The following is an 18,522-nucleotide window of genomic DNA, read 5'->3' as shown; positions in this document are numbered from 1 at the left end:
ACTATAGATCTTTTACAGTGCCCTCCAAGAGCTGGCCCATGTTGGAGAGATTCCCCTGATGCTGCATCCACCGGAACTTCAGGTCGCACTGCACAGATTGCATATGCTAATAGGCATGCATCACAAGCAGGACGAAAGAGGCCACAAAGCCCAGCAGCCTCACAGTCAGTCCCACCAAAATCCAGGGTAGAGGAAACATCAGTATCCAAATATCCTGGACTCGCTGTTCAGGAGGATAAGCCTGAAACTGAAATGTCCAGAATAGGTCCAAAAAATGAAGTTTCTGAGAAGTAATTAGGTGTGACTTTGACACCTTGATGGAGAACCCCAGCAAGTGCAGGAGATCTGCTGTACTCTGGAGGTGGGAGACGGCCATCCGAGGCGAGACCCGCCTTCAATTGCCAGTTGTTGAGATAGAGGAAGACTGGCATTTCTGATCTCCACAGATGAGCTGCACCCACCGCCATCAGCTTGGTGAACACCTGAGGGGTGCTGGTAAGGTAAACAGGGAGCACAGCAAACTGAAAGTGGTTGTGGCCCACTGTGAACTGCAAATAATATCTGTGGGCAGGCAGGAGGGGAATATGGAAGTATACGTCCTGCAAGTCCACCGCTACCATCTAGTCTCCCAGGTCAAGGTAAACAGGACTTGACCAAGTGTGACCATTTTGAATTTCTCATTTTTCAGGGTAAAATTGAGAGGGCACAGGTATAGGATAGGACAAAGGCCTCTGACCTTTTTGGGCACCAGAAAGAGGAGGGAATAACAACCACATCCTACTTCTGATGAAGACACCCTCTTGATGGCTCTCTCAGCCAAGAGAGCAGTCACTTCTTGATGGAGATGTGGTTTTCTGTCAGCCTGTTACAAGTAGGTGGCATGGGTAGAGGGATACTCACAAACAGGAGGGAAAAGCCCCACTGGAAAATCTGGGCTACCCAGAGGTCGAATGTTAAGGACCTCCAATGGTGCACTTGATGGAATATCCTGCCCCCCACTGAATGCCCATGATAGTCAAGGGGCAAACTAAAGGGGCTTGGAGGCTGCGGCTGCCGGAGGGTGGTGGACTTGTCCAACATCTGGCTACCTGACCCACGAGGTCTGTGGGTAACGGATACTCAGCCCCAAAGGGCTAGGAAGATTGCTGGGCACGAGCCCTTTCTGTGGTCACAAATAGGAGCATAAGGCAGACTGGGGTTCGCGAGAGGCCATGGAAAGGCATTAGGACCTGACCATAGCGCTGCTGTCATTGAAGCACTTTAGAGCTGAGTCTGCCTTGTCTCTGAAGGGATGGGAAACATTGAAGGGCTTGGACATTCCCAGAGAAGCCAATGATTCCCAACCAGGCGTGACACCGGAAGGCCACCCACAATGAAACGTCTCTCATTAGCGAGTCAGCTGCATCCAGTCCACAGCGTATGGTGAAATTAGTTGTGTCTCTACTGTCAGCAACAGCTTGAGGGAATAAGGTTGTAGAATTTCTAGGAAGGAGTTCTTTCCACAATTTAAGCATGTCAGAAACATTTTAGTCATCTGGTAACACCAGAAGTAAGCCTATAACTACAATGGTCAAGAGACAATGTTGGGAGTGGGATGGGAGGAGGTGAATGGGAAGACAGTGTTAATGGTATCAGACACATCCAGGTAGAGAAAGATTTCTACTTGTATTATTATTTCACCTACCCCAAACTAAAGGTGGATTTCAGGTTAGGGACTTTGCCTGTTGTGACTTTAGTTGTGCAATGGAGACATCAGATCTTCATCTCAGCTAATTGTTCCTATTTGTCTGATTTAATCCAATGAGTTATTTTTGATCCTGTGCCATTTGTCTTTAGGTTATAGGATATACTGGATGAAACTAATTTTGTCTGGGCGAAAACTAGATTCATGAGAAGCATGATTGAGCAGAGTAAATCAGCAAAAAACAAAGTGTAAAAGTTGCTGCGTGAGGAACCAAAAGGGGAAATATCTAGATCTGACACAACTAAAAGGTTTGTAATAACAGATAATAATTGATGCCCCAAATGTAATAACCATAAGTGTGTACACAATGTCTTCCACATTTAGAGTGGAATGTTATACTTTGTGGTAGTTTTTTTTTTAACAAGTGGCTTGTTTTTTTTATGTTATGTTTTTCCAGTAAATGATAATGATGTTGAACTGCTTTATTGTTTTGATAGATGGAAAACAATATCAATATATTTTTGATGGATACTATTAAATCATGATGTGTGTACAACAGTCTGGAGGTGTTCAACTGATTTATTCTCAATAAACATGTTTTTTATTTGAATAATTAGCTAGAATATGGTGTTTCAAATTTAGCTGCTGGTTGAGCACACCCCAACCCATGGGGCGTGCCAGCAGCAAATGGACTAATTCTTAAAATAAAACCATTTTAAGGTCTTACCTTGGCAATCAGTTCCATTTCCAGTGAATCCAGGCCTGCATGTGCAGGTGAAGGACCCTTCTGTGTTGTTGCAGTAGGCATCCGCATGACAGTAGTCTTGATTAGTCACACATTCGTCTATGTCTATACATTCCTCTCCATCATATCCAGTCCTACACTGGCACCTGAAAGAACCTATGTTGTTCATGCACTCAGAAGTTATGGGGCAAGTGGTTGAGTTAGAAGCACATTCATCAATATCTGCAAAAAAGAAGAAGCAGACATTTAAATGATCTGCGAGTATAACTAAAACTGTCCAAATAATATTACTGAACCAGGCAAATTTACTTAGCAATAACTATAGTTCATCGACTTTGTTTTGTTTCATAGATTCACATGCTTTGTCAATCCCCATGTTCAAATGGGGAATGTCCATTAGTTAATGTTAACTCAGTAGTTTTCCCAAACACTCCAATAACATTGAAACTGCTATAAGCTATATGTGGACCAATCAACTCATTATGTGACATGGCATCTGGTCAACAGGATGAATGGCCTCAGAGCGCCAACTCTACACAGGCTGATCTGCTTAGATTTTTGCCGCTAGTCAACTCACTGCATGGTGAAAAGACTCATTACTGTGGAGGTTAGGTTGGCGAGTCACGTATGAACTATGAAAGATTCTAATGTTGGAGAACTGTATTTATAGGTAACTTTCTCTTCTCTAACTTTTAGATCATTCATAGATCTGCAAATTTGAATAATAATTTACATAGCACTAACAGTAAACAACATACAACAAAGAACTCCTATTAAGGCTCAAATCAATTGAATAAGATGTGTTGTGCCACTTGCCCTACTGCTGTCTCAAATGCCTTCTGAACATTGAGGCAGTAATGTTGTTACTGTTGTTTGCTCGCTACTCCAGCAACTTATTCGCACACTGTTCCCTCCCACTTTGCGCCTCCTGCGAGCCCCTGCAAAGGGCTACTTATGGAGGCCTCAGTGCAGGTGTCCTGGCAGCGTGCCAAAGGCGAGCCCGTCTGCACCTGTCCACGCCTAGACTGAGCCCAGGAACCCTGGCCCCACCGCCTCTCAAAGTTACACCGCCCCTGAGCTGCAAGCCCAGGACTTCACAATAACAACTGCTGCTGCACCTCTAACTGATCCATGCCAGGACCTTTTACCTATCAAAACTGCCTCTTCTCCTGCAACACCGAAGCTCCACCATGCACGGCAACCACCACCACTCCCACCACACCAGACCATCTCCATTGCCTCATGCTCAACGCACAATCTCTCTGCAAGCACATCACAGAGATATGGGACACCATTACCTTCTTCACCCCCGTTGTCATCGTCCTCAGCAAGACTTGGCTCAACCCAGCATCCGCACCAGACATCGCCTCAGCGAAACTCGACAGCTACAAGATTGCACATGAAGACTGCATCAACAAACACAAAGGTGGAATCTCCTTCGTTGACAAGGAAACCATACACTATCACCCCAATCTTGGAACACCTCAACTTCCAACTTTGAACTGACAGCAATACCACCATCAGAAGGACCCTCGCCTACAGACCTCCAAGACCTCGCCCCAGTTCCTACAACACCATTCCTGATTTCAGAGCGCCGCTCCCTATCGACTTCGAAACCTACATCAACCCCGGCAAGAAAACAAGTTACTTACCTGTAACTACAGTTATCCAGTATTGGTATCTTTCATAAATTCACATACTTGAATCATCCCTGTTGTTGAAGTGAGAGTCCCACGGTATATTATAAGAGCAGTAAGTAAAGATTTCCATAGGCTATAATGCTAACAAAATTAACACATATAGCCTATCCATGTCCTTTTGTAAAAAGAACCAAACTTGACTCATGACCAATCAGGCTCCATCACCTTCTAGAATATTCCCCAGAGACTCTCATTCCCTCAGATTTTCTAGCACTAGAGTGAAGAGTATGTTATGGAAAGGAAATGTGAGCCTCAAAAGGGGAGGAGGGTGGGTCACATGTGAATTTATGAAAGATACCAATACTGGATAATGAAAATGTCACTTACCCAGTGTACATCTGTTCGTGGCATCAGTCGCAGTAGATTCGCATGTTCTGCAATAGCTCGCCATCTGGTGTTGGGCCGGAGTGTTACAAGTTGTTTTTCTTCGAAGAAGTCTTTCGAGTCACGGAACCGAGTGACTCCTCCTTTTGTCTCCATTGCGCATGGGCGTCGACTCCATCTTCGATTGTTTTTCCCCGCAGAGGGTGAGGTAGGAGTTGAATTGTAGTAATAGTGCCCATGCAATGGAGTGACTAAGTATGCACCTATTTAAGGTTGAGATGATACATATATAAATAATTGAAGGTAACTTCCAAACTGCTACAGGCTCCCGGGGAGGCGGGTGGGCACATGCGAATCTACTGCGACTGATGCCACGAACAGATGTACACTGGGTAAGTGACATTTTCAGTTCGATGGCATCTGTCGCTGTAGATACGCATGTTCTGCAATAGACTAGTAAGCAGTTATTTCCCCAAAAGCGGTGGATCAGCCTATAGGAGTGGAAGTAGTCTGAAATAATGTCCTTAATACAGCTTGACCTACTGTGGCTTGTTGTGCGGATAACACGTCTACACAGTAGTGCTTGGTGAATGTGTGAGGCGTAGACCATGTGGCTGCCTTACATATTTCTTGCATTGGGATGTTTCCTAGAAAGGCCATGGTAGCACCTTTCTTTCTGGTTGAGTGTGCCCTTGGTGTAATGGGCAGCTGTCGTTTAGCTTTAAGGTAGCAGATTTGGATGCATTTAACTATCCATCTGGCTATACCTTGTTTTGAAATTGGGTTTCCTGCATGAGGTTTTTGAAATGCAATAAAGAGTTGTTTAGTCTTTCTGATGTTCTTTGTTCTGTCAATGTAATACATTAATGCTCTTTTGACATCTAATGTATGTAGTGCCCTTTCAGCTACGGTATCTGGCTGTGGAAAGAACACTGGAAGTTCCACTGTTTGATTTAGATGGAACGGTGAAATAACCTTTGGCAAAAATTTAGGATTGGTCCTTAGGACGACTTTATTTTTGTGTAGTTGTATAAAAGGTTCCTGTATAGTAAACGCCTGAATCTCGCTTACTCTTCTCAGGGAAGTAATGGCGATGAGAAATGCCACCTTCCAGGTTAGGAACTGTATGTCGCAGGAGTGCATGGGTTCAAAAGGTGGACCCATAAGTCTAGTTAGGACAACATTTAGGTTCCATGAAGGAACAGGTAGTGTTCTTGGTGGTATAATTCTCCTAAGGCCCTCCATGAATGCTTTAATGACTGGTATTTTATATAGGGAAGTTGAATAGGTAGTCTGCAGGTATGCAGATATTGCTGCAAGGTGAATCTTAATGGAAGAGAAAGCTAGGTTAGATTTTTGTAAGTGAAGCAAGTAACCCACTACATGTTCTGGAGTTGTGTGTAATGGTTGTATTTGATTAATATGGCAGTAGCAAACAAACCTCTTCCATTTACTTGCATAGCAGTGCCTGGTGGATGGCCTTCTTGCTTGTTTTATGACTTCCATACATTCTTGGGTAAGTTGTAAGTGCCCGAATTCTAGGATTTCAGGAGCCAGATTGCTAGATTCAGCGATGCTGGATCTGGGTGTCTGATCTTTTGGTTGTGCTGTGTCAACAGATCTGGCCTGTTGGGCAATTTGATGCAGGGTACCACTGATAGGTCTAGCAGCGTTGTGTACCAGGGTTGCCTTGCCCAAGTTGGTGCTATCAATATGAGTTTGAGTTTGCTTTGACTGAGTTTGTTTACTAGGTAAGGAAGGAGAGGGAGAGGAGGAAAAGCGTAAGCAAATATCCCTGACCAGTTCATCCATAGGGCATTGCCTTGGGATTGTTTGTGTGGGTATCTGGATGCGAAGTTTTGGCATTTTGCGTTCTCCCTTGTCGCAAACAAGTCTATCTGAGGTGTTCCCCAGAGTTTGAAATAAGTGTTCAGTATTTGGGGGTGAATTTCCCATTCGTGGACCTGTTGGTGATCTCGAGAGAGATTGTCTGCGAGTTGATTTTGTATCCCTGGTATAAACTGTGCAATTAGGCGAATTTGGTTGTGAATTGCCCAATGCCAAATTTTTTGTGCTAGCAGGCTTAACTGCGTGGAGTGCGTCCCTCCCTGCTTGTTTAGATAATACATTGTTGTCATGTTGTCTGTTTTGACGAGAATGTATTTGTGAACTATTATTGGTTGGAAAGCTTTTAGTGCTTGAAAAACTGCTAGAAGTTCTAGGTGATTGATATGCAGTTTTGTTTGATGTACGTTCCATTGTCCTTGTATGCTGTGTTGATTGAGGTGTGCTCCCCACCCTGTCATGGAAGCATCTGTTGTTATTACGTATTGTGGCACTGGGTCTTGGAAAGGCCGCCCCTTGTTTAAATTTATGTTGTTCCACCACAGAAGCGAGAGGTAAGTTTGGCGGTCTATTAACACCAGATCTAGAAGGTGACCCTGTGCTTGAGACCACTGTGATGCTAGGCATTGTTGTAAGGGCCTCATGTGCAGTCTTGCGTTTGGGACAATGGCTATGCATGATGACATCATGCCTAGGAGTTGTAATACCATCTTTGCCTGTATCTTTTGTGTTGGATACATGCGTTGTATGATGGTGTTGAAATTTTGAATTCTTTGTGGACTCGGAGTGGCTACTCCTTTTGATGTGTCTATTATGGCTCCCAGGTATTGTTGTACCTTGCGTGGCAGAATTTTGGATTTTGTGAAATTGACGGTGAACCCTAGTTTGAAGAGGGTTTGTATGATATGATTTGTGTGATTTGAGCACTCTATTAACGAATGGGCTTTGATTAGCCAGTCGTCTAGATATGGGAACACATGTATTTGCTGCCTTCTTATGTGTGCTGCGACCACTGCTAGACATTTGGTAAAGACTCTTGGTGCGGTTGTTAATCCGAAAGGCAGTACCTTGAATTGGTAATGTATTCCTTTGAATACAAACCTTAGGTATTTCCTGTGCGATGGGTGTATTGGTATATGGAAATAAGCATCCTTGAGGTCTAAAGTTGCCATGTAGTCGTGCAGTTTTAGCAATGGCAATACTTCTTGTAGTGTGACCATGTGGAAGTGGTCTGATTTGATGAAAGTGTTCACTACTCTGAGGTCTAGGATTGGTCTCAGCGTTTTGTCCTTCTTTGGTATCAGAAAGTACAGTGAGTAAACTCCTGTGTTTATTTGTGTGTTTGGCACTAATTCGATTGCATTCTTTTGCAATAGTGCCTGCACTTCTATCTCCAGGAGATTGGAATGGTGTGTTGTTAAATTTTGTGCTCTTGGTGGTATGTTTGGAGGGAATTGTAGAAATTCTATGCAATAACCATGTTGGATAATTGCTAGAACCCAAGTGTCTGTAGTGATTTCCTCCCATGCTTTGTAATGATGACCTATTCTTCCCCCCACTGGTGTTGTGTGGAGGGGGTGAGTGACATGTGAGTCATTGTTTAGTAGTAGGGGTTTTGGGGCTTTGAAATCTCCCTCTATTTCTAGGGAATTGCCCTCCTCTATATTGTCCCCGAAAACCTCCTCTATACTGTCCCTGGTAAGTGGACGGTGTTGCTTGTGAGGTGCTGGCTTGTGTGCTTTGACCCCGAAACCCCCCTCGAAAGGGCGTTTTACGGAATGTGCTGTAATTCCCTCTGCTCTGCGGGGAGTAGAGTGCGCCCATGGCTTTGGCAGTGTCTGTATCTTTTTTGAGTTTCTCAATCGCTGTGTCCACTTCTGGACCGAACAGTTCTTTTTCATTAAAAGGCATATTGAGAACTGCTTGTTGAATCTCTGGTTTAAATCCAGACGTTCGGAGCCATGCATGCCTTCTGATAGTTACAGATGTATTAATTGTCCGTGCAGCTGTATCTGCAGCGTCCATGGAGGAACGGATCTGGTTGTTGGAGATGGTCTGTCCCTCCTCAACCACTTGTTTTGCCCTATTTTGGAAGTCTTTGGGCAGATGTTCAATGAGATGTTGCATCTCGTCCCAGTGGGCTCTGTCATAGCGCGCAAGTAGTGCCTGGGAGTTCGCGATGCGCCACTGGTTTGCAGCTTGTGCTGCGACTCTCTTACCAGCTGCATCGAACTTGCGGCTTTCTTTATCTGGGGGTGGTGCATCTCCAGATGTGTGAGAGTTGGCCCTTTTCCTAGCTGCTCCTACAACAACAGAGTCTGGTGGCAGCTGTGTTGTGATGAAAGCCGGGTCCGTAGGAGGCGGCTTATACTTTTTTTCCACCCTTGGTGTGATTGCCCTACTTTTGACCGGGTCCTTAAATATGTCTTTTGCGTGCCGGAGCATACCAGGGAGCATAGGCAGGCTTTGGTAGGAGCTGTGGGTGGAGGAGAGTGTGTTGAACAAGAAATCATCCTCGACCTGTTCTGAGTGTAGGCTTACGTTGTGAAATTGTGCTGCTCTAGCCACCACCTGAGAGTACGCGGTGCTGTCTTCTGGTGGAGATGGTTTTGTAGGGTATGCCTCTGGGCTGTTATCTGACACTGGGGCGTCGTATAGGTCCCATGCGTCCTGGTCTTGGTCACCCTGGCTCATGGTGGTGTGAGCTGGGGAGTGTGATGGCGTTTGTGCTGGTGAAACGTTAATCACGGGCGGAGGAGAGGGTGGTGGTGTAACTCTTTTCACCACTTTTGGTTGTGGTGCTTGTTCCGTCTGGAACTCCAACCTTCTCTTTCTCCTAATGGGGGGAAGGGTGCTTATTTTTCCTGTCCCCTGCTGAATGAAGATACGCTTTTGCGTATGGTCCACATCAGTTGCTTGTAGCTCTTCCTCAAACCTATGCTTTTGCATTTGGGAGGTTAGCGAGTGCTCTTCTGTATAAGAGCCCGAAGCTGGGTTGCTTGCAGTTTGTTTCGGCATCGAAACTTTGTCTGCGTGTTTTTTCGGCTCCGAGGTGACTTTTTTCCTTTTCGGGGCCGAAACCTCTCGGCGTCGATCTGTTTCGGTGCCGCTGTCTCGGCGTCGAGCCGTGTCCACACCGGCATCTCGGTGTCGAGGCTTGTCTCCAGCACTTTCTCGGTCCCGAGAAGGCTGCGTGCCGGTGTCTCGACCGGAGTCGGACGATCTCGGCACTGTTTGGGCCTTTTTCGGTGCCGACGGTCGGTCACCGAATTTATGGGTCGAGCCATGGCCTGGTGGCAGTGGCGTCCCCTGGGCCTTGTAAATGTTTCTTTGTGTGGTTTTCGACGTCTTACTCACGGTTTGTGTATCGTCGAATCCTTCGGAGTCTGAGTCTTGGATCGAGAAGGTACCTTCCTCTTCCTGTTCCTCGAACTCCCGTCGGGCTGTCGGTGCGGACGCCATTTGAAGTCTTCTGGCTCGACGGTCTCGGAGTGTTTTTCGGGACCGGAACGCACGACAGGCCTCGCAGGTGTCTTCGCTGTGCTCAGGTGACAGGCACAGGTTGCAGACCAAGTGTTGGTCTGTGTAGGGGTATTTATTGTGGCATTTGGGGCAGAAACGGAACGGGGTCCGTTCCATCGGCGTTCCTCAGCACGCGGTCGGGCCGACCAGGCCCCGACGGAGGATCGAAAAAACTACCCCGAAGGGCACCGGAGCTCTTCGATCTTCGATGCGGTGTTGAATCTAAGTACGCCGATCCCGAACGCAACAATACCGACGAAAATCTTCCGAAATTAACTATTTTTTCCGTTCCGAAACTCGGAGCGACAGGAACACGTCCGAACCCGATGGCGGAAAAAAAACAATCGAAGATGGAGTCGACGCCCATGCGCAATGGAGACAAAAGGAGGAGTCACTCGGTTCCGTGACTCGAAAGACTTCTTCGAAGAAAAACAACTTGTAACACTCCGGCCCAACACCAGATGGCGAGCTATTGCAGAACATGCGTATCTACAGCGACAGATGCCATCGAACCTGTTGTTACAGGTAATTCACTTGTTTTCTTATCCAGTATTGGATCTTTTATAAATTCACATGCTTGAATCTGAATAGCCAGCAGTACTCATAATAACTGTTATGCCCGCAGTGGATGGTGGGTGCGAGCATTGTAATCCTTCTAAATAGCGACTAACATATCTATGTCAATATAAGAATATATAAATATATATATGTATATACATATCTATGCATATAAAGTAAAACATGTCAAACAAACAATTACATAGGAATTGTAAACCTCTTGTATATAGAACTAAGTATACTCATTCAAGGAAAACTCACCTCAATGAAAGATGACAAAGGACCGCCTGCCCAACAAGAGAATCAGCTCTTTGCGTTGATTCCAGACAGTAATGCTGCGCGAAAGAGTGCGTAGTCTTCCACGTTGCAGCCTGACATATCTTGTCCAAGGCAATCGCTTGAAATAGAGCAGCCGAGTGGAAGTTACACTTGTAGAATCTGCTTTCGGGCGGTTAGTTAATGGTTTTCCCGACTTTGGGTGGCAAAACTGGATGGTGGATGCAATCCAACGAGCTATCATAGTCATAGTGACTCCTGTACCCTGACGGCCTTGGGCATGTGAGACTAAGAGCTGGTCTGTCTTCCGAAGCTGTTTAGAACCAAGGGAGGGCATATCAGCAGAGCGTCTATAAGATGATATAGTAGCCAAATGGACTTTAACAGATGCATGACCAAGCCCAGGGTTTGACAGAGTGAGAAGGTATGATATAATTTGCTCTAGCAAGACTTTTAACAGATGCAAATTGTTTTGATGGCACCAGATACAAGTCCTCTTCCATTTGAGCCTATAAGTCGTGTTTGTACTGTCAGCCCGTGCCCTGGACAAAATTACTTTGCATTCTTCGTCGATGCTCATGCCCTGAAATTCATCGAATTCAGGAGCCATGCGTGCAATTGGAGAGATGCTGGATCTGGATGTAATATCTGACCTTCACTCTTCATTAGGAGGTTGTGCTTGCTGGAAGGCATAAGGGATTGGCCATTAATAGGAGAAGGAGTTCCGTAAACCAATACTGTCTGGGACACTTGGGTGCTATGAGTATTAGCTTGCAACCCTTTGATTTAATCTTCTTCAGAAGCCTGGAAATCAATGGGAAGGGGGGGGAGCGTATGCAAAGAGCCCGGACCATCACATCGAAAGGGCCTTCCCCCAAGTCCCTGGGAGCGGGTACCAACTGGCGTTATACTGGCATTTGGTGTTTTGATTGGTGGCAAACAGATCCAGGGTTGGACGTCCCCAGCACAGAAAGATGCTGTCTAGCTCCCTATGCTCGAGTTCCCATTCGTGGCAGTTGTCGTACGTCCTGCTGAGAGAGTCTGCTAGGGAGTTGTTGACACCTGGCAGGTGTTCCACTCTCAGACAAATCTTGTGAAGTGTGAGCCATTCCCACAAAGATTGAGCTTCTCTTGAGAGGGAAAGAGGTCTTGTTCCTCCCTGTTTGTTGATGTATAACATGCTTGTAGTGTTGTCTGTGTGGCCCAACACAGAGGATCCTGCTTTCCGCGGAAGGAACGCTTTGAGTGTAAGAAAATTTGCTTTTAATTCTAGCAGATTTATATGGAGTATTCTCTGCACAATCGACCATTTCCTTTAAATGCACATGTCTTGTAGATGACCTCCCCAGCCCTCCAATGAAGCATCCGTTGCGCTAATGAAATCTGTCATTGGAGTCAGAAAGGTCAATCCCTGAGAGAGATGGTTGGTCTGGGACTACCACCGCAGAGTCCCCACCATCCTTGGTATAATATTGATTGAATCTTCGAAGGATCCTTGAGATTGAGTCCATTGTAGCTGTAATTCCTCCTGTAATGGTCTCATTTTCAACCTTCCTAGGTAGACTAGGGTGATCGATAAGGAAATCATGCCTAGGAGTGACTTGAACCTCCGAACTGAAACGGACCTTCTTTTTGAGACCTTGAGTGCCATGTTGGCCAGTTTTTGTTGTCGCACCCTTCAGAGATAAGCCTTGCTCTTGATGGTGTCGAGTTCCACACCTAAAAAGGCTATCCTGCGTGTCGGTAGAGTGAACGATTTTTGGAAGTTCACTGCTAGACCTAGATTGTGAAATAGTCATAGGCAGGCGATGGTAGCTTTGGACGCCAGCTGTGTTGTAGGAGCTTTTATCAGCCAGTCATCGAGATATGGGAAGACTTGAAAACCCTTGTTGCGGAGGAAAGCTGCTATCGGAGTGAGACATTTCGTGAAGATTCTTGGTGCTGACTTTAAGCCAAATGGAAGAACCTTGAATTGGTAATGGGCACTGAACACAGTGAAGCAGAGATGTTTGTGATGTTTTACATGAATCGGTATATGGAAATAGGCATCCTGGAGATCTAAAAATGTCATGTAATCTCCAGTGTTGAGCAGGTGTAGGCTATCCAACAGTGTGATCATCTGAAAGTGCTGTATCCTATACTGCAAGGTCCCCAGAGAACGAGCAGTGTCTGTGTCAGTTTTAATGGCTTGTAGGGCCTCATCTATAGGTTTGCCGAAGGCAGACTCTCCTTCATAGGGCATATCTAATATCCTAGAGTGGGCTTCTGGCCTGAAAGATGTTGCTTTCAGCCATCCCTGGCGGCGCAGAACCGCTGCTCCTGCCAGCTGACGGAAACCTGTGGAGGCTATGTCTAGAGCGCAGTCTATGATCTCTTCTGAGATATGTTGTTCTTCCTGCAGAATTTTCCGTGCCTCAGGTTGCTTGTTCTCAGGAATGAGTTCTAAGAAAGAGTTCATGTCAGACCACATCTGGCGATCATAGCGACCAAAAATCGCTAAAGAGTTGGCTGCATGGACAGTTATAGCCGACATTGCCGAGAATCTCTTGCCCACGTTGTCTAGACGTCAGCCCTCTTTATCTGGAGGAGTAGATATAGGCGTCGACGGATTCTTAGAACGCCGTTGGGCAGCTTGGGAAATGACCGAGTCTGGTTTAGGATGGCCTGTTAAGCACGCTGGAGAGTCCTATGGCACCTTGTATTTTTTATCCAGCTTTTGTGGAACCGGTGGAACTGTAGCTGGATTCTCCATGATTTTAATGCCTTCACTCCAAATAAAGTCTATGATTGGAATTGCCATCACCGACTTTCTTGCCTGTTCCTTGAAGTCATGGAGGAAGCATTCCGACTGTGAGACGGAGGTTGGTAAATGAAACCGTCTGGTTGCCCTATCCATTAAGTTATGAAAACCTCCTATATCCTCCGGTGGAGAATCTGATGGACAAGGAGGTGGAGGCGATGGAGTGGAAGCTAAATAATCATCCCATTAATTGTTCGGATGCTGGGGTATTGCAATCTCTCCTTCTTCTCTTTCATCCTCTGAAGAGGAGATGTCATCTCTAGGAGGAGCGGCTATTGTAGACTGTGGAGTAAGCCTGGGAGTTGCTGGAGGAGAAGGTATACCCCTTGGTGTAACAGGAGAGGAAGGAAGAGGCGGCTGCATCTCAGCTCTTATAGTCTTGCAACACAGATTGCAAATCTTAAATCAGAGAAGCAGACATTTGGATAGTATCTCCTGGCTGCTGTAAAGGTTCATAATATTCTCTCTGATGAGAATAATAAGATTGGTACTGTTGCTCGTATTCATCCTCATCTTCCTGGTACTTGACATGCAACTGGGATGGACTGTGCGCATCACCAAAGGGCCCTTCATCTGATTCTTCCTAGTCTAGCAAATGACTAGGAAGTAAGGTTGTTACCTTACTAGGCAATGTATCTGTCCGATAAACAGTAGACTTAGACATCGTGGTAATTTTCACTGTAGCGTGAAGGCCGGGAGATCCAGAGGAAATGGGGATCACGTTGCCCTGAGTCATAGTAACAAGTGGCATCGTCAATGGTGTCGACGACAATGGTCCTGTCATCGAAACTGGCTTAGTCGTCGATTTTTTCGTCAACAACAGTGTCGTCGACTGTGGTCTCGTAGACGGAGGTGTTGTCGATGGTACTGTCAACGACGATGCTCTCGTAGACGATGGTGTCGACGACGGTGCCCTAGTCATCGATATTCCCGTCGACTTATTTTTCAACGACGAGGACTTTTCTAGAGCCACTTTCATCGACAGCTCCAACAACAAATGTGACTTATCTGCGACTCTAAGAGAAAAAATGGGAGCCTTTACCACAGACGTTGACGTGGTCGCATTCGACGACGGTCTTGTCAACGAGACGGTAGTTGTTGAAACCGCCATCGTTGATGACGGTAGTGTCACTGTTGCTATCGTCGACGGTAGTGTCGTCGCCGACTTGAATTGAAGAGACATCTTTCTAGAACTAGAAGGCTCTGATGAAGGAGAACGAGGACGTGACTCCTTTTTGCGGCGAGGAGAGGATGGTTCAGATGAAATTGAGCTTTGAATGTCCCTGGCTGCCTCCTTATGGTGCTTCTTGTGGTATTTTCTGGATTTTTCAGCCTGCCGTAGGTCAGCAGATCTGGACCTTTTATGAGGCCTTCCTGAATCACTATCCTCACCAGAAGTACAGGATGTAGCCTGCAACCAGATTAACAGTCTTCCTTCTCTGTCTCTAAGGGTCTTAGCAGAGAAGGTGCGGCATATTTTACAATCCTTTACCTGAAGCTCAGGATGTAAGCAATATAAGCAATCCTTTTGTGATTCATCCACATGTAGCCTTTTTTTTGCCACAGGTCTTACAAGGGCGGAAAAGGCCTTTTCTGGAAGAATCAGACATCTTGCTGAAGAAAAATCTTTCTTGAGAGGAATAAAATTAGCAGAGCTCAAGGAGAGTCCCTTCACACGACGTGCAGTAGAAAATCTGAGGGAATGAGCCTCTTTTGCGAATATTCTAGAGGGTGCTGGAGCCTGATTGGTTATGAGTCAAGTTTGGTTCTTTTTACAAAAGGACATGGATAGGCTATATTTGTGAATTTTGTTAGCACTATAGCCTATAGAAACTTTTACTTACTGCTCTTATAGCATACCGTGGGACTCTCATTTCGACAACGGGGATGATTCAAGCATGTGAATTTATGAAAGATCCAATACTGGATAATCTCAACTTTCACTGCACCAACCCCAAGATACCAACACCTCCAACCTACTTGGAAGCATGAGCAACATCCGCCTCACCCAGCTGGTCACCAAGCCCACTCACATCACAGGACATGCACTCAACTGGATCTTCACAGCCAGCGACAGAATCAAGTACAGCCAGTTCACTGAGCTCACCTAGACTGACCACACCATTGTCTACTTCACTATCTTGGCATTCCCAGCACCACCCCGAAGCCACCCAGCAATTTTTACTGAAGCTGAAACAAGCCCTGAGAGAGCCAATGCACTGATGCACTCAACAGCTCCCACCCTCACATCGCAACTAACCTAGAATAGGCAGTAGAGAACATCTCCCCCGGTTCACAGTATGCGCCAACAGAGTTGCTCCAGCAAACCCATCCAAGCAAGCCAGCTGGTACACGACCAAAATAAGAATAAAAAAGCGCACTTGCAAATGACTCAAAAGGAAATGGCACACCAGCATTTAGCCACGGACCGAACAACATTCAAAACTACCCTCAACCAATACCACCAACTCTTCAAAAAGACGAAAAGAAACACCCTGGCCTACCACATCGAAGCAAGCTCCAACCACAGCAAGTAACTATTCAATATCATCAGAGAGTTCTCCATCCCCTCAGCCACCGAAAACATAATCACACCATCACACAAACTCTGGGATTCCTTGGCGGACTCCTTCCACGAGAAGATCTCCACCATCAACAGAAATGTCAAACACCAACCCACAGATATCCTCAGTCATCTTGCTTCCATGAATGAGGAACACAACCACCTGCTCACCACATGGGACTGGCTCATCACGCTAGACACCACTGCCATCATGAAATCCGTCCTTTCAGGGGCACCCACAGACCCCTGCCTTCACCACATCTTCGATCTCAGGGGTAAGATGATCAGAAGCAAGCTCACCACCATCCTCAATGCATCCATTACCACGGCCACCTTCCCCGAAGAGTGGAAACATGCAGAAGTCAAGCATCTACTTAAGAAACCATTCGCTGTCCCCAACATACTCAAGAACTACAGCCCCATTTCTCTGCTCCCTTTTCCCGCCAAAGTCCTCGAGAAGGCCATCAACCACCAACTCTCAGAACACCTGGAGAACAACCTCCTTCTGGACCTTTTCCAAATCCGGATTCCACACTAACCACAACACTGAAATTGCCCTGATCACAGCCACTGATGACATCAGATCCCTCCTCAACTAAGGAAAACAGCAGCCCTGATACTACAGACCTCTCAGCAGCGTTCGAAACAGTATCACACTACACCCTGATCAAAAGACTTCACAACATTAGAATCTAATGAGACACCCTCAAGTGGATCGCCTCCTTCCTAACCATAAGAACCCAGAGAATCCACCCTCATGGTTCATCTCTCAGCCCTACCCTGTTCAACACCTACATGACTCCCTGGCCAACGTTGCCAGATCACATTAACTGAACATCTTATCCTATGCCGACTATACCTAGGTCATCTTCTCACTATCTGAAGACCCTTCTGCGATGCTAACCAACATCCACAGGTGCATGACTAGTATCTCAGACTGGATGAGAGATAACTGCCTACATTTCAACGTTGACAAGACTGAAGTGCTGATCTTCGGAAACAACACCTCCCCAGGGGACAACGACAGATGGCCCCCAGAACTAGGACCATCACCCACTTCGACTGACCACGCTCACAACCTTGGCATCATCCTGGACAGTGAACTCATCATGTAAAGACAGATCCAATGCAGTCTCATCCACCTGCTTCCTGACCTTCTGTATGCTCCACAAGATTTTCAAGTGGCTCCCTATCAACACCAGACACACCGTCATACAAACCCTGGCCACCAGCCGACTTGACTACGGCAATGCACTCTACTCAAGAATCACCTTGCATCTCCTTAAGAGACTGCAAACTGTACAGAACGCAGCATTCAGACTCATCCTAGACCTCCCTAAACAGACCCACATCACCTCTCAACTCAAGAAGCTCCAATGGCTCCCCATTCAGAAGAGATGCCAGTTCAAGATGTTGATCCACACATTCAAAGCCCTCCACAACCAGGGACCAGTGTACATCAACCATCAATTGAACTTCAACCTTTGCTCCAGATATCTGCACTTCACCTCCCTCTGCCTCGCCCACATCCCCAAACCCCCCTGCAGAAACAGCGGTGGACACTCCTTCTCCTACCTTGCTTCAAACCCTGCTGGAATTCAGAAAATAACTCATGACCTGGCTATTCAACTGACTCCCCCTGCAGCAGCACTTTTAGCACCTGGATACCCGCTAGGGTCATTAGCTGGGCTATACAAATCCAGATTGTTGTATTGATTGCAAATGTGTGCAATGAAGTCTATGCAGATGCTTCACAAATGTCAGCAGTCACGACCCCAGCACAGATTACAGCTGTAGCAGCCATTTCTCCAGAGTTTTGAGCTCATACATTGCTTCTGAGATGTCTCCTGGACTTTGTGTCAATGTGTGATCTATGCTAATTTCCACTGGGTAATCCTTTCTCGATAAGGCTGATCCTTTACCATACTGTCCAAAGAGCTAATCTAACTTTCTAGGTTTCTGTGTTATCTATGTTGCATTTCAAGCAGATTGATGGATTTTATTATACAAAAAATGAGCCTTACGTGGCTCACAGGAACATTCCATACAAATTATATAATTCATGAACGTATACACACATTTTTCTCAATAGACAGATAGAAAATGTATAAAAAGCTTCAAAGTTCTAAAACATACTATTTTATTTTGTGGCATAATTAAGAATGTGTGCCATCCCCGTAGTAAACATACCAAAACCACTAAAAAATGGATACAGGTTAAAATATTTGTGCAACATGTAAAAACGGACATAAAAATAGGACATAGTCCAAGTTTTGAAAACCGTCTTGGAAAGAAATCACATATGCAATTTTCCTTTTTTGTGTTTCTCCATGCACCAGTTATGGCTATTAGAGGCAGTATGTTAAATCTTATAAGAATTACACTTCGAATACCATGATGCAATTTCCACTTTACATATATTTGTGGGATTTTGCTGCACCCACCCATGCAGACAGCAGCAACACCATCATGCTACTCAACACCCAAAAACACAGCAAACGTGAT

The 18,522-nt window shown here is 45.7% G+C and overlaps 1 protein-coding gene across 2 annotated transcripts in view; it reads right to left on the bottom strand.

Annotated features, from left to right (window-relative positions):
* LOC138265247 (fibrillin-2-like) overlaps window positions 1-18,522 on the bottom strand; it is a 514,969-nt gene that overhangs the window by 220,419 nt on the left and 276,028 nt on the right. For both annotated transcript variants that reach the window (XM_069212836.1, XM_069212838.1), the window contains one exon: window positions 2,412-2,651. In XM_069212836.1, coding sequence (XP_069068937.1) covers window positions 2,412-2,651 — 240 coding nt within the window. The remainder of the gene's footprint in view (window positions 1-2,411; window positions 2,652-18,522) is intronic.

Source organism: Pleurodeles waltl, chromosome 11 (assembly GCF_031143425.1).
Source record: "Pleurodeles waltl isolate 20211129_DDA chromosome 11, aPleWal1.hap1.20221129, whole genome shotgun sequence".
NCBI lineage: Eukaryota > Metazoa > Chordata > Amphibia > Caudata > Salamandridae > Pleurodeles > Pleurodeles waltl.
Note: the sequence above shows the minus strand (reverse complement) of the source record. Positions and strands in the feature narration are given on the sequence as shown.